This window comes from Rhinolophus sinicus, linkage group LG15 (genome assembly GCF_036562045.2).
Source record: "Rhinolophus sinicus isolate RSC01 linkage group LG15, ASM3656204v1, whole genome shotgun sequence".
NCBI classification, from domain to species: Eukaryota; Metazoa; Chordata; class Mammalia; order Chiroptera; family Rhinolophidae; genus Rhinolophus; species Rhinolophus sinicus.
The window spans coordinates 6,447,695-6,461,799 of NC_133764.1; the positions used below are offsets into that span (position 1 = coordinate 6,447,695).

At 41.3% G+C, this 14,105-nt stretch overlaps 1 protein-coding gene across 4 annotated transcripts in view; it reads right to left on the reverse strand.

Moving 5' to 3' along the window:
• The window catches only part of MYOCD (myocardin), a 92,124-nt gene that overhangs the window by 12,247 nt on the left and 65,772 nt on the right, over nucleotides 1-14,105 (reverse strand). For 2 of the 4 annotated variants that reach the window (XM_019755276.2, XM_019755279.2), the window contains 3 exons: nucleotides 9,997-10,247; nucleotides 8,160-8,313; nucleotides 1,397-2,335 (listed from right to left, as the gene is read on the reverse strand). In XM_019755276.2, the coding sequence (XP_019610835.2) occupies nucleotides 1,397-2,335; nucleotides 8,160-8,313; nucleotides 9,997-10,247 (1,344 nt within the window). The remainder of the gene's footprint in view (nucleotides 1-1,396; nucleotides 2,336-8,159; nucleotides 8,314-9,996; nucleotides 10,248-14,105) is intronic. The other 2 variants (XM_019755278.2, XM_019755277.2) reach the window with 2 other exon arrangements.

Sequence of the window (14,105 nt, forward strand, 5' to 3'; positions counted from 1 at the left end):
GACAATTAGCAAGTTTACTCATATTCATGCCTCTTAATACTCGGCACATGGCAGCAATGCAATTAATGTGAGCTTTCTTCCTATTCCCTTTCTAATAATATCGCTCTCAAGACCTTTGGATAACATAATTTTCTTTCCCAGATAGACTTACATAGATGTTCCTAATAATTATTTGGCTACACACACAAAGTAAAGACTTTGATGATCACCTTGTTCTAGTCTTTGAACTACTTACTCTTCTGAGCCATGTCCCACAATTCTACTCTCATTCTGTTCCAGCCACACTGCATTTCTATCTGATACTTGAACATTCTACGCATGCTCCCATTTCAGAGCCCTTGCACTCTCTGTCCTTCCTTTGCCGGAAACGCCTTTACTCCAAATATTCACAAGGCTTTATCCTTTATCTCTTTCAAAACTTTGCTCAAATGTTTCTGGCCATTTTACTTAATTTATGTCTGCAAACTTCGTAACGCCTCACCCCGCTTCTCTGCTTTCTCTCCATAAGACGTATCATCTTCTAATCCATTACGTATTTTACTTATTTTTTAAAAATTTATTTCTGTTTTCCCATGAGAATAGGTATTTTTATTTGGCTAGTTCAGCACTAGTCCCCAGAGACTAGTAAGGAGCCTGGCATACAATAGGTGCTCAGTAAATATTTGCACTCTGCAGACTATCATATGGAGAGACCAGTAAGGTTTGGTAACTTCCCGTTTGGCTTTCTTGATAAATTGGTTTGGTCTATGGTAAGGCTTGATGCCAAGGAATCTTAAAAATAGGGGTTGGCAATCTACGGACCTTTGAGCCAACTCCGGCCCACTGCCTGTTTTTGTAAATAAAGTTTTATTGGAACACAGCCATGTGCATTTATTTATAAATTGTCTGTGGCTGTTTTTGTGATAGAGTTGAGTAGTTGTGACAGAGACCACAATGACCACAAAGCCAAAAATACAGAAATGCCAAAAAAAGGTATACACATTTTAAGAAAGGAAAATTGTATTAAAATAGTAATACTCAATATATACCGATACAAGTCACGTTTGACTTCTGCAATTACAAGAGATGCTCAAACTGGTTGCCATCAGCATCCAGACACTTTTGATTACAGTGAACTACTGCTTGAGCAACATTGACCAAAGTGTCCACTTATATACATTTTTGGGGCACCCTCGGTATTTATTACGTAGCTTTTTACAGAACAAGTGTGCCACGCCCTTTCTCAGAGAAGCAAGTTGGTCAACTGTCAAGGCTTGAGGATCTTGGTGTCTGGGAACTGTGGTTGGACTTTTGGTAGAGCCTTCCCAGAAAGTTCTGTGAGCTCTGTAGCAGTTGCAAATCCATACCCCACTTCCAGGAAAAGGGGAGCACTGGGCATGGGGCAAGGAGTTCTTACCTGTGCAGTACACACCTGGCTGCTGACAGGTGAGGAGACCCTGTGCCCTTCTCCTTGAGCGCCTGAAGATGAAGGTAGGAAGTAATGGTTGTTTGGTGATGGGGGCAAACTGATATGCTGTGGGCTTTTCACAGCCCCAAGTGGTGAATGCTGAGGGGAGCACTGAGGACTGAGAAATGTGGAAGAAAGTACGTTGGTCTGACCTGAGGTCTCCACGCAGTGAGTGCTCCCAAGGGGCAGGAGTTGAGCAGCTTCACAAGCCTGTGGTTGGCCATCTGAGTTGTTGCTTTGTCTTTTCACAGCTATTTGTTGGGATGCATAAGGACAGCTGGAGATGGCATCTTCCTTCTTGATGGGGGCACCCAAGAAAGGCAGTGGCTTCTTCTCGGCACAGTTGTTCCTTTTCTGCTTCTGCAGCTGCATCCGCAGCTCTTCCACGTGCCTTTGTTCTTGCTGGAGTTTCCAGGTGAGCTCATTGATCACCTTCTGCTTCTCCACCAGCATCTTGTCCTTCTCGGAGTCTAGCCCGTCCAGCTCGGAAGGAATGGAGCCCCCATTCAGACTGCTCATGAGGCTCTCCTCGGGGCAGACATGAACCGGGGACGGGTGCAGGCCGAAGGACGGGGACGTGTCGTTGAAAGTGTCAGGCAGGGACCCGGCCATCGACAGGTCGGACGAGGCGGGTGAAATTGGGGGGCTGGAGCTGGTGCTACCGAAGTGGTAGAAGCCATTGGATAAGGCACTGGTGGAAGGGGAGGACTGGTAATTGGGTAGCGCGTTGGTGGGCGTAACAGGAAAAGTGACAGTCGTTATCTCACCGAAATTGGGCACAGGGTTCCCGGAACTGTCCTGGAAGGGCCGAAGCCTGTCCATGAGGGCCGTCTTGGTGCCTGACACCGGCAAGCCCCGTATTCGAAGCTGTTGTCTTAATTCAGAAACCTAAAGAAACCACGGCGTTGTTAGTGGGCTGTTTAATGACAATCTTTTAAAAAGTGCATTTAGTATTATGTTAACTTTAAAACATCACAAATGGAATTTCACAATGTTCACTTCTCTTTTTAATACTTTTTTATTTCCTGCCCTGCACCCAATATAAATCTGTTTTGTACAATTTTAACAATTTTTTTAAAATTTGTCGTATACCATGTTTCATGGTTCCAGAATTGTAGAAATATCCCAGAAATGTAGCGCTCAAATGAACCACAGAAGGTACCTAGTCTACTGCCGTCCAACCCCCATCCTGGTCCTTGTCTTCATTTTACAGATGAGAAAATGATGCCTGTCTAGGTCTAAACATCAGCCGGCAACCAACCATCCTGAAGCATGCTGACCCTCGGATGTTCTGCCACCCAGGTGACTGCCCTCCCCACATGCCCTCTCTGTGGGTGGTTCTCACACCACAGCAGGCACCAGAACCACTGACCATGGGATTCAGCATAGCCGGCTGGGCCCCAGCTTAGAATTTCTGATTTAGAGGGTCTGGATTGGGACTGAGAATGGGCTTTCGTGACAAGTTTCCAAGTGATGTGGATGCTGCTGGTCTTTGGACCAGTTTTTGAAAACCACAGTTCTACATTAACATTTATGTCCTAAATTTAACAACTGGCTCGGTTATAGTCATATATTGAGAGAGAGTATGTATGGAGATAAGACTACCAGTTCAAACGCTGGCCCTGCCTCTTACTAGCTCAGTGACCACTTTGTGCCTCGGTTTCTCTTCTGCAAATTGGAGATAATTATACCTACTTTATACATTTTTGTGAGGATTAAAATAGCTTAAACTTTGTAAAGCACTTGGAATAGTGCCTGGCAAATGGTTGGTGCAGTGCAAGGGTTTGTTATTATTATTATGTGGACACACATGCAATTATTTAATCCCTGCATTTTTTTGATAATGTTCATAAATTTTAACCATCTGGCATCTAAAAATATGGAAACTCAATAAATAGTAGTGTATAAAAATGATGGAATGCTTTGGATCTATTAAAACTGATGCTATAAATATTTGTTCATGTATAATAATAAATGTTTTTTCATATATATATTTAAACCTATGCTTGCAGATGAAAATATCTGGGTAAAGATATGCTAAAATGTTAACAATGGTTTTCTTCATCTGTATTTCCTAAATAGCCTACATAAGCATATTACTTTTATAATTAAAATAGGAAATACATTAAATACTTAAATGTCAATAATTCCATAAAACAACTAGAAGAATCTATATGGGGAAATAGTCTTCTGATATTCTGTAGGGAAAAATCTTTTGAGCATAAAAGGATAGAAACTAATAATAAAAATATTGACAACAAAAATTGAAAAACCCTATAAGTCACTAAAAAGATAATGCAAATAGCAATCTCAGAAAAAAATAATTGCAGGACAAATAATAAAGTATTAGTATGCTCAATGTATCAAGTGTGCTTAAAAATCCAAAAGAAAAAGATTGACACCCAATATAAAAACAGGTCATTGACATCCTCCAACCCTTGACAAACAAAAGACAAAGACAATTTTTCAATGGCCAATAATGTGTGTGTATCATCATTAGTATTCCAAGATATGCGAATGGAATAATATGTACATATTTTTGTATTCATCAAATTGACAAATAAATTTATAATGACCCTTTGTGTTACTGAAATAGCAGCAAACATAAGTGAATAAAAAGGGTTGTTTTTTTTAAAAAGCTCTTTAATACTTTAATACGTTGCTATTCCAAGTGTGATTCCTGGACCTGTAGCACCACAGCATCTGGGAGTGTGCCAGAAACAGAGTCTCGGCTCCCTCCCCATACCTACTGAATCAAAAACTGCATTTTACCAAGAGCTCAGGTGATTCTGTTTGCAGTCAGACATGTTTGGCAAGTGCTGCTTTCACATACTGTTTTGGGGAATAGATTGACACAAATGTTCAGGACAGAAATTTGGCTGTATGTATCAAGAATTTCTAAAAATATTAGTATGTTTTGGTTCAGGAATTCCTTTCCTATGTACTTAGCCCAGGGAGATAATCAGAGAAATGAATAAATATACGTATGTACACATTATATTTTCAATTGGAAGCAAAAATTTGGAAGCAACATGTCCAATAGAGGAATGTTAACTAGGTGGTGAAATGATATACTGCTATGAAATTTTTTTTAAATTGAATATTAATAATTATGAAAAATGTTCGTGATATATTAAGCAAAAAAGCATGCCAGAAAATTATGTCAACATAATTATTTTAAAACGATTATTTTAAAACAAACCATGTTCATACACATTTCAAGTCTAGAAATATAATCTATAATGCTATCTGTAAATCCATTGTCTTTCACAACATTTTTTCTATGCACTATTATATTTCAATAGCAAATATATATTACTTTACACTCAGCTAAAACTTATTCTAAAAGGATTGCAACAACTTACATTACCATAAGCAATAAAATAGTCTATCCTCTCCTCCCTCCCCAGTTTTGCTAGCATTGTTTTATTATTTTCTTTTTGATTTGCTGGTTTGAAAAAGTGCAAAATGGCAACTCATTATAGTTTTAATTTTGAATTATTTAAAATTAATGAATTCTACATTTATTTTTAGAACCTGTTCTGGCACTGAATAATTTAAAGTACATTATTAAATAGTGCAGCTCATATTCTAGAATAAAGTGAATACTTAAGTGGAATTCAGTTTACCTTAAATTTCAGACTATTACGCAGTGTGGACTGGCTTGGGACAAAGTTTTGTATACACTTTTCCTACATTAATTAGTATTTTAATCATTGGTAACTTTTTAAACCATTTAATGGAAAATTTCAAACACACACAAAAATAAATAGAAAGTATAATGAATCCCATGTACTCATCAACCAGCTTCAATAATTATTAACTCATGCCCAATCTTGTTTCATTTATACTCCAAACCACATCTTCCCCTACATTTCCCAAATTATGTTGCAGCAAATCATTTAATTTAAGCTGTAAAATATTTTGGTATCTATCTCTAAAAGAAGACACTTAAAAAAAACACACAATGCAATACAATACCATTATCACATCTAAAAAATATGAACCATGTTTTCGTAATATCCATCAAATATTTCCCGTTTTTAATATGAATTCACTTTTCTATCTATCTATCATCTATCTATCTATCTATCTATCTATCTATCTATCTATCTATCTATCTATCTATCTATCTATCTATCATCTATCTCCTCCCAGTTTGTTAGAAACCAAAACCAAAAACAAAAACAAAAAACACAGACTGGTATTACCACTTCTAAGTTTATCCTTCCCTCCCCCCTCTTTCCATTTTGCTCTCTATCTCATTCAATGTTCTAGTTTCAACCCTCCACACTATGAAAACGATCCCGGAATTTTGTTTCCTATTCCTGACAACACAGTTAAGCTGAACTAGGTTGGTGTATTTCTAACTGATGAAAGCTGGCTCGACTTTTTCTCTTGGTTGTGCTGCTGGTACCTGTGACTCAACTTCCCCAGACTGACTGAACTTGCTGACCGTTCAAATCAGCTCTTCATTCTACCCTCCCAATGTTAGCCACTGGTGTAACTCCCAGCTACACCCAGTGAAGGTTTCGCCCTCTCCCCTCTCCTCACACACCCAGTGGTCAAGTCCAGTTAAAGTTTCTTTCTTCTGTCCCTCTCTTTCCATTCTCATCTGGAATGACAATAGCAAAGCCTTTGAAATCAGTCACTTAAGGTCAAGTCCCAGTTTTGACATTTATTAACTGGTTCACTTGCATATCATTTAGCCTCTTTAAGTTTTGATTTTTACGTTCATATTTAAAACTTACCTTGCAGGGTGAAAATTAAAGCAGATCTATGTTTGACTGATAGTTTATACTCAGAAAATGGTAGTTGCCACTATCATCATTGTCATCTCTTAATACTTATGCTAATTATTATAACTATAACCAGCCAATGATCCTGAGGACACCACCTTTGAGGGCTCTGACAGCTGGCACATCATGTCCGGACTCTGTTTCCTCTGGGGTCAATGCCTCTCCAGTCCTACCTGACCTAGGCTCCCATCCAGAGATAGACTACTTTAAAAAGAAATCTTTTTTATTATGGTAAGACATAACATAAAAATTACCATTTAATCATTTCAAGTCTACAGTTCAGTGTCATTAGTACATTTACAATGTTGTGCAAATATCCCCACCATCCATCTCCAGAACTTTTTCACGATTTCAAACTGAATCTCTGTACCCATTAACACTAACTCCTCATTTTCACCTTCCCCCGCCCCGATAACCATCATTTTACTTTCTGTCTCTATGAATTTGACTACTCTAGGTACATCATATAATATCTGTCCCTTTGTGTCTGGCTTATTTCACTCACTGTAATGTTTTCAAGGTAAAATTTTTATCTCTATGGATTTATGATCTGGGGAGTGGAGGGTGGTGACCCGTCACTCTGGCATCTTCTTCTGGGTTAATGGGTGCCACATTAAAATCTAAGCACTTGTATTCCAAGTGGAAAGAATAGAGGAAATTTTGATATCAGGACCCAAGCTATATTTTATTTACCAGTGTTGGTACTTGGCAGCCATAGAGTTTCCTTTAATTTGAAATATTCCCAATCCTATCTTTCCCCAAAGAAGATAATAACCAAGGACAGAATGGGAATGGGGAGGGGACAGGTGAGGATTGAGGAAGGGTCACAGGACTGCACAGTGAAGACTATGAGGGCTTTTTGGAATTTAGATTTTTTGGGGAGGGGGAAATGATAAGATCCTTAGAGGAGGGAGGGTAATTGTAGGGTGGAAACCAGGTAAAGTGGTGTAATCACTGCAAATGGAATGAGGCATTGAAGGGAATAGGTGTGCTCACACAGTGGAGAAGCTCACGGCACTGCATACATCTTTTCCAGTTCTTTTGTAACTACTGTGCCAATGCATATGCCAGTCCTGAGGACTGCTTTCAATCACTAGGTTCAACGCAAAGCTCAGTGTCATTTCAGTGAAATGAGGGCCATGTGGTCTGTGACCCAGAGTAAACTGCTAGCACGTACAGATCGGGTAACAAGTTGCTGCCACATTTCAGAGCAGACAGTACATTGTTTTAAATGACATTAATGACATAGGGTTACCAATATTTTATCTTGTTAAACAAGAACAAATAGCCTTATTTAATAAAATCCCTATTTAATAAAAAGAAACAAAACTCTGCCAGAAACACTCCATTTCCATCTACTATCTTCATCATTTCCTAATGGAAAGGATCTTTTAGCTTTCAGAATATTGGGCGGAAATAAGTACTTTCCATAAAGATTAGTCAGATATGTTGAACACACTTCGATTTATGAAAAACCCTTTACATGGTTCTTATTTTTCTCATTTTATCAGAGATTGGTAAAAGTTCGTCTTGGAATTCACCGCTAGCTTAGAGAATTCTGGAAGCTCATAGCAATCTCACAGCTCCTCTCTGCTCTATACGATTCCATTTGATTCCCATGATAACTCATTTATGCAAATGAGGAATTTGAGGAGCAGAAAATTTAAGACGCTCGCCCAAGTTTGCATAGCCAGTGAAAAGGCTGAGTTGGGAGCCTGTGGTCTTCTGCTCTCTGGGGTATTCAACCACAGCAGTTAATATTCTGTCATGTGCTTGAGCCTCTCCCATACTCGTCCCCCTCCCATTTCTTGATTTCTATACAAGAAATCAGTTGATGGAAATGTTGTTAAAAATGTACTGATATATTTGTTAAACAAAGAAAAAAGAAAGGAAAATCATGCCAAATCCTATACCTTCAGATCATCTAGGTTTGATGGGAGTGGGCCTGGTTTGAGAGAAGAGACACCAGTTTGTCCAGAAAAACTGTTTTTGACAGGAGACAAAGGGGTATTGCTCAGTGGTGTTGAAGAAGAATTTGAATTTCTGACCATCTGTTCGTTTGGTTCCCTGAAAAACAAACCAAAAAGAGGCACTTAAAATATGGTCAAATATATATATGAGGATTTGATGTTGTGATTCATAATAAGAAATATATATTTGCTCTTCATCCCGGTTTCTAGCTCACAGCTTCTAAAACCCGTGGAATTTCCTAGGTGATCCAAGTGACAAAGGCATTTTTTGTTATGAGGTGAATTTTGGACTCCATCTGAGGAGGGATGATGGTTGCTAGGAGAACCAATCATGTGATTAGAGGGTTGAAACTTTCAGTCCCACCCTCTTCTTACCCCCTTGAACTCCAGGGAGGGGAGGACTACAGATTGAGTTCACCAGTGGTCAATGATTTAGTCAATTATTGCTCTGTAATGAGGCTTCTATAAACACCCAAAAGGATGGGGCTCGGAAAGTTTCCAGGTTTGTCAACACATGGAGGTGCTGGGAGAGTGGCCAGCTCGGAGAGGCCATGGGAGCGCCACCCCCTTCCCCCATACCTTGCCCTATGCATCTCTTTCATCTGGCTGTTCCTGAGTTATATCCTTTCCATAATAAACCAGTAATCTAGTAAGTAAAATGTTTCTTGGAGTTCTGTGAGCCACTCTAGCAATTTAACCAAACCTAAGGGGGAGGTCATGGAAATCTGTGATCTATAGTTGGTGGACCAGAAGCAAGGTGACAAGTTCTGGACTTGCAATTGGCATCTTAAGGGGTTGGGGGTGGCAGTCTTGTGCGACTGAGCCCTTAACCCATGGAAACTGATGCTATTTCCAGGAAGCTAGTGTCAGAATTGAGTGGAATTGTTGGACAGCCAGCTGATATTGCAGAATTGCCTGGTGATGTGGGGAAAACCTCCCCCACATATTGGAATTGGGTGACCAGAACCCTTGTATTTAGATCAGATCACAAGCTACTACGTGTCTACACGGATCAGGTAAGTAACGTCAGCAGAATACGCAGGGTGAGGAAAACAAGAGCAGGCTAGATGGCAAGTGGCAAGTGACACTCAAGGTGAGTTGGGGTAGACAGGAGGGAGTGGTGGTGACTTTGGCATATGGGTGAGGCAAATCCATTTATGTTTTAGCAAATGCACTGTCCTGTGGAGGCAGGCGCATGCCTGATGAAGCTTGATTGTATTCAGCACTCAGCACAATTGCTAGCACAATCCAAGACTGAACAGAGACAGGTGATGGAACCCTCATTCCAAGTTTATACTTGAAGAGATTGACCATTGAAAAGGTGGCCTGGCAATGAGGTCGCACACTGGGGCTTAGGAGTCAATCTGTGAGGATGTCCCTCTTGGTCACTTAGCTCTGTTGCTTCCTAAAGCATGAGTGCTGAACCAATTCAAAAATCGTAAGCTGTGTTGGAGTTGCCCACAATTCCAAGATGCATTCTTAGATGTTTTCGCCTCTCGGTTCCACAATTCAGTCTGAAATTGCTAATCCTTTCCCTTTTCCCAAAGAGACCTCTTATTAGGAGCACCGATTTACTTGCTCTCTCCCAGCCTTATGTTCCAGAAAAGCAGCACATGGTTTTTAAACAGAACCATATTCTGAACACACTGGAGGCGCACGTGGTACAATACCGGACTCGCTGTGTCCCAAGGTGCGGGCCCGTGTGCCTCAGAGAGAAGCCACCCCAACCTCTGCTTGCAGCTCCCCCGCCCCACCCCCAGCCGGGGCACCCCTGACTTACTTGAGCGGAGCTTGGTGAAGCCCAGGGTAGCCGAACCGGTGCTGCTGCTGCTGCTGCTGGCTGAGGATTTGGAGCTGCAGGAACAGTTGCTGCTGCTGGAGCAGCCGGGCGTAGGCCGAGTCCATGGGCGGAGGGGACTTCTCTGCCTTCTGGTCCGGGGGGATGTACTGGTGATATTTGAGCTTCTTCACCTTTGGCTTGGGGTCCTTGGGTTTTTTGTGGCGGTTCTTACTGTCACTCAAGGACTTGGACTGCAAAGAGGATGAAGAAAGGCATGTGCTTTAGGTGATGGTGGGGAATGACTTGGTGCCGCGCGCATCTCGGGAGGCAGGTTGGTCTGGCGGATGGACTTGGATCCCGGAAGTACCATACAGCGAGGTCACCATGTGCAGAGAGATCCTGGGACATTACGATATCTAAGGAACAAATCTATTTCGAGAGTATCCCACTGGAAGGGCCCTCGTTAGGCAGGGACTCTTGAATCTTAGAAGTGGCTCCAGGAGTAGAGTGAGATGTAAGCCTGTGTTTCAGTGACAACACTTTCCTCATCTCAGACCAACCCGTGGCCTAATTGAGCATAAGTTCTGAACTGGGGATGGATTCATAACAAAGTTCTTTCATATGCATGCATGTAGTCACCTTTGCTTAAACACTTAGTAAACTGACTTCGTAACGATATAAACTTAGATGACATTAAGCTTGTCCTTGAAAACCCAGAATGTGCAGTTTGTTGCTTCAGGCTGAAAAGTTAGACTTGCCACCATCCCCAAATACTGTTATCAAATCAGGAAGTGACACCCTCTGAACTAATGACACTTTACTTACTATGGGAAGGGTTAGTCATGAGCTAGAACTCTTTCAGAAGTTACCCGTCATATAGCACGAGGTGGTAACCTTGAAAGAAGGGTACAGGCTAGAAAGTTAAGAGAACAATTACTTTATTACATCTTAGTTACCTCACCTGAAAGTTGGGGGAAATATTCTATACTTTCTATCTCAATGATCAATATAAGAATGATAAAGAAATAATATTGAAATAATAACAGGTCTGAGAGGACAGTGTGATTATATCTATAACCTGCTCCTAAAATCTAAAGGCCTCTATGTATTCCATATATTGGGAAGTAATAGGTCCATACTGTGATCAGTTGAAGAAACATAAGTTTTTTCAAACCTTGACTTTATTCCGGAAGGATAAAATGAAGAACATGGATGTCATGACAGAAGATTCTTGAGGATTTGGGGGAAAAGTTGGAGGGAAAGTGTGGTACCGGCAGTGTCCAGGAGAGGGGGCTCCTGAATAGCTCGCAGGCATGACTGGGCAGCTTCCCCATTTTAACCACAAAACACATAATACGAATGTGACCTATTGGAAGGAGACACTAACTTGCTTTTCTCTGAGTCAGCGCATCCCACCACCGAAGCCTCTTTTGTGTTTTCTCAAGGAGGCTTCCCGGAGACCAATGAATAATGAGCACAAGTATTCCCGTTTGCTTGGTGGCTCTGTTTCTCCGTGCTCTTTCATCGATTAGCATGCTAGTTAATTAATCAGTCTTCTGCACTTGGGAGAATTTCTGTGGAGCCTGTGCAGTCAGCTTTGCCCTACTTTGCTGCAGCTCAGCTTCTGTTCCCATCTCTCTCTAGGACTTGCCTTGTCTGGGGGAGCTGCAGCCCTGGGCCTAACAGATAAGTCAGGGGCTACAGAATTTTCTCTCCATGTTGTCTTAGCACAGGAACTCTGAGCCTTCCAGAAGGTACTAAAATTGAACTATTGTATCTGGATAGTGAAGGCAAAGACTGAACCCGTAGAGCTCTGAATCCACAGAACTGGGTAGTTTCACACTCTTTTGGGGACCAGAGGATACTAAGTTTGTGGATTTTTGTTGTTTTTTGTTTTGTTTTCTACCTAGGACTTCAGGCCAACAGAAGGGGAGAACATTTTTCTAAAGCAGAGGCGGAGCCCAGTCCAGTGCTTTAAGACCCAGGCGTAAATGTGTAAAGCAGGTTAGTGTAATGTTAGAGGGAAGAGTGCGGCCGTGGCTAAAGAGTGCATGACTTCTAACAGCTTTCTGATTCGAACCTGCTCACACACACTGGGCCTGCCACACAACACACTACCCCAGCAGCCCATAATCAGTTTGCCTGTTCTGCTCTGCAAGATGAAGCCCAAACTCTAGTTGGCCAAAGAAGACAGTTCACCAAACTGCCTAAATCTCCTGTCTCCAACAGCTTACCCCTCCTGCCTCTTTTCCTTGCAATGTTCTGTTGTCTGAAACTCCCCCACTCCACTTGCTATCTGACTCTAGCACATCCTTTGAGTCCAGCTCAAATCCTAGCTCACCTGGGAAGCCTGTCCTCACTCACAGTGATGTCTCTTATCTGCAGGTCTCCTACTCTCATATGGTATTTTGAGGCTGCCTGATAATGGTCACACCACTGCATACCCTGCTGAGGGGGTGGGGGAGACTGAAATTCAGTCCCCATTCTGCTTCCTAAGCTATTGGCCCTGACAGGGGCTGTGGCTGCCCGGGGGAAGGGGAACCTCTTTTTGTATTGTGGTAAAATATAAGGAACATAAAATCACCATAGTATCCATTTTAAAGTACACGATCCAGGGGCATTTAGTACACTCACAGTGTTGTGCAAACGACATCACTATTGTTCCAGAACATTATTATCACCCCAAAAGGAAACCCCGTGCCCATTAAATAGTCACCCCCTCATTCCCTCCTTCCTGCAGTCCCCCGAAACCACGAATCTGCTTTTTGTCTCTACGGTTCTGGCTCTTCAGGATATTTCTTTCATATTAATGGAATCATACCATATGCGACCTTTTGCATCTGGCTTCTTTCACTCAGCATAACGTTTTCAAGGTTCATCCACATTGTAGCGTGTGTCACTACTTCATTCCTCTTTATGGCTAAATCATATTCCATTGTATGGATATGCCACGTGTTTATCCATTCTTCGGTTAATGGACATTTGGGTTAGTTCCAACTTTTGACTATTGTGGATAGTGTTGCTATGCATATGCATGTACAAGTTTTTGTTTGAACACCAGTTTTCAATTATTTTGGGCATAGACCTAGGAGTGGAATTACTGGGTCCTATAATAATTCCACGTTTAATATTGAAGCACCACCACTGTTTTCCTTGGTGGCTGCACCATTTTACATCTCCACCAGCAATGTATGAGAGTTCCGATCTCCATATCCTCATCAGCACTTGCTTTTTTCCTTTTTCTTTTTTGATTATAGCCATTCTAGTGGGTGTGAAGTGGTATTTCATTGTGGTTTTGAGCTGCATTTCCCTGATGACTAATGACTTTGAGCACCTGTTCATGTGCTTGGTGGCACTTTCTTTATCTTTGGAGAAATGTCTATTCAAGTCCTTTGGGGCACATTTTTCTCACTTGCTCAAAACACTATATGGGTTAGTGGTGGCTGTGATACCCAACTAGAATATAAGCTCCTTGAGGGCAGAAATCATGTCTTAGTCAACTTCTTATTCAACCCTCTCAGAGCCTGTACTGAGAATACCTTCCTCTTACATAGAATTCTACAGTTTTCACAGGATTTTTGTGCATTCTCTCACTGGCCTCCTATGAAGCTGACAAAGTGAACAGGAGAAGGATGTTTTTCCCCAGCTCAGCAGCCCCCTTCTTTAAGAAGCCCTCTAGTATCCTATTAATTTGGAGATGATGAATATTTAACAACTGAGAATTCACAGGCATTGACCAATCAGAAGGAATGTTGTCTCTTACATAAACAGCCAGTCTTGCTGGGTCAGCTGGGTATCGGTCTGCTCGTCATTGAAATTGACCTGTCTTCCCTCTGGGCAATGATCGCATTCTCTTAGGATGTAGTGAGGCTGAAGGCTTGACTAATTTGAATTATGAAAATTTAAGTACTTTGGGAGAAATACTAATAAAAGTTTTCTTTGGACACAACATTAGAAATAATGTAAATCATCTCCCTCCACCTGCAAAGAACAAACTTCATCTACAGTCCTATAATTTCAAAGTTGGTGAGCTGAGTGAATTGTAAGCTAGGTTAAAGCTATTGCAGCTCGGTGGTGGAGCTTTACTGGGCAACTGAAATACCTACTGT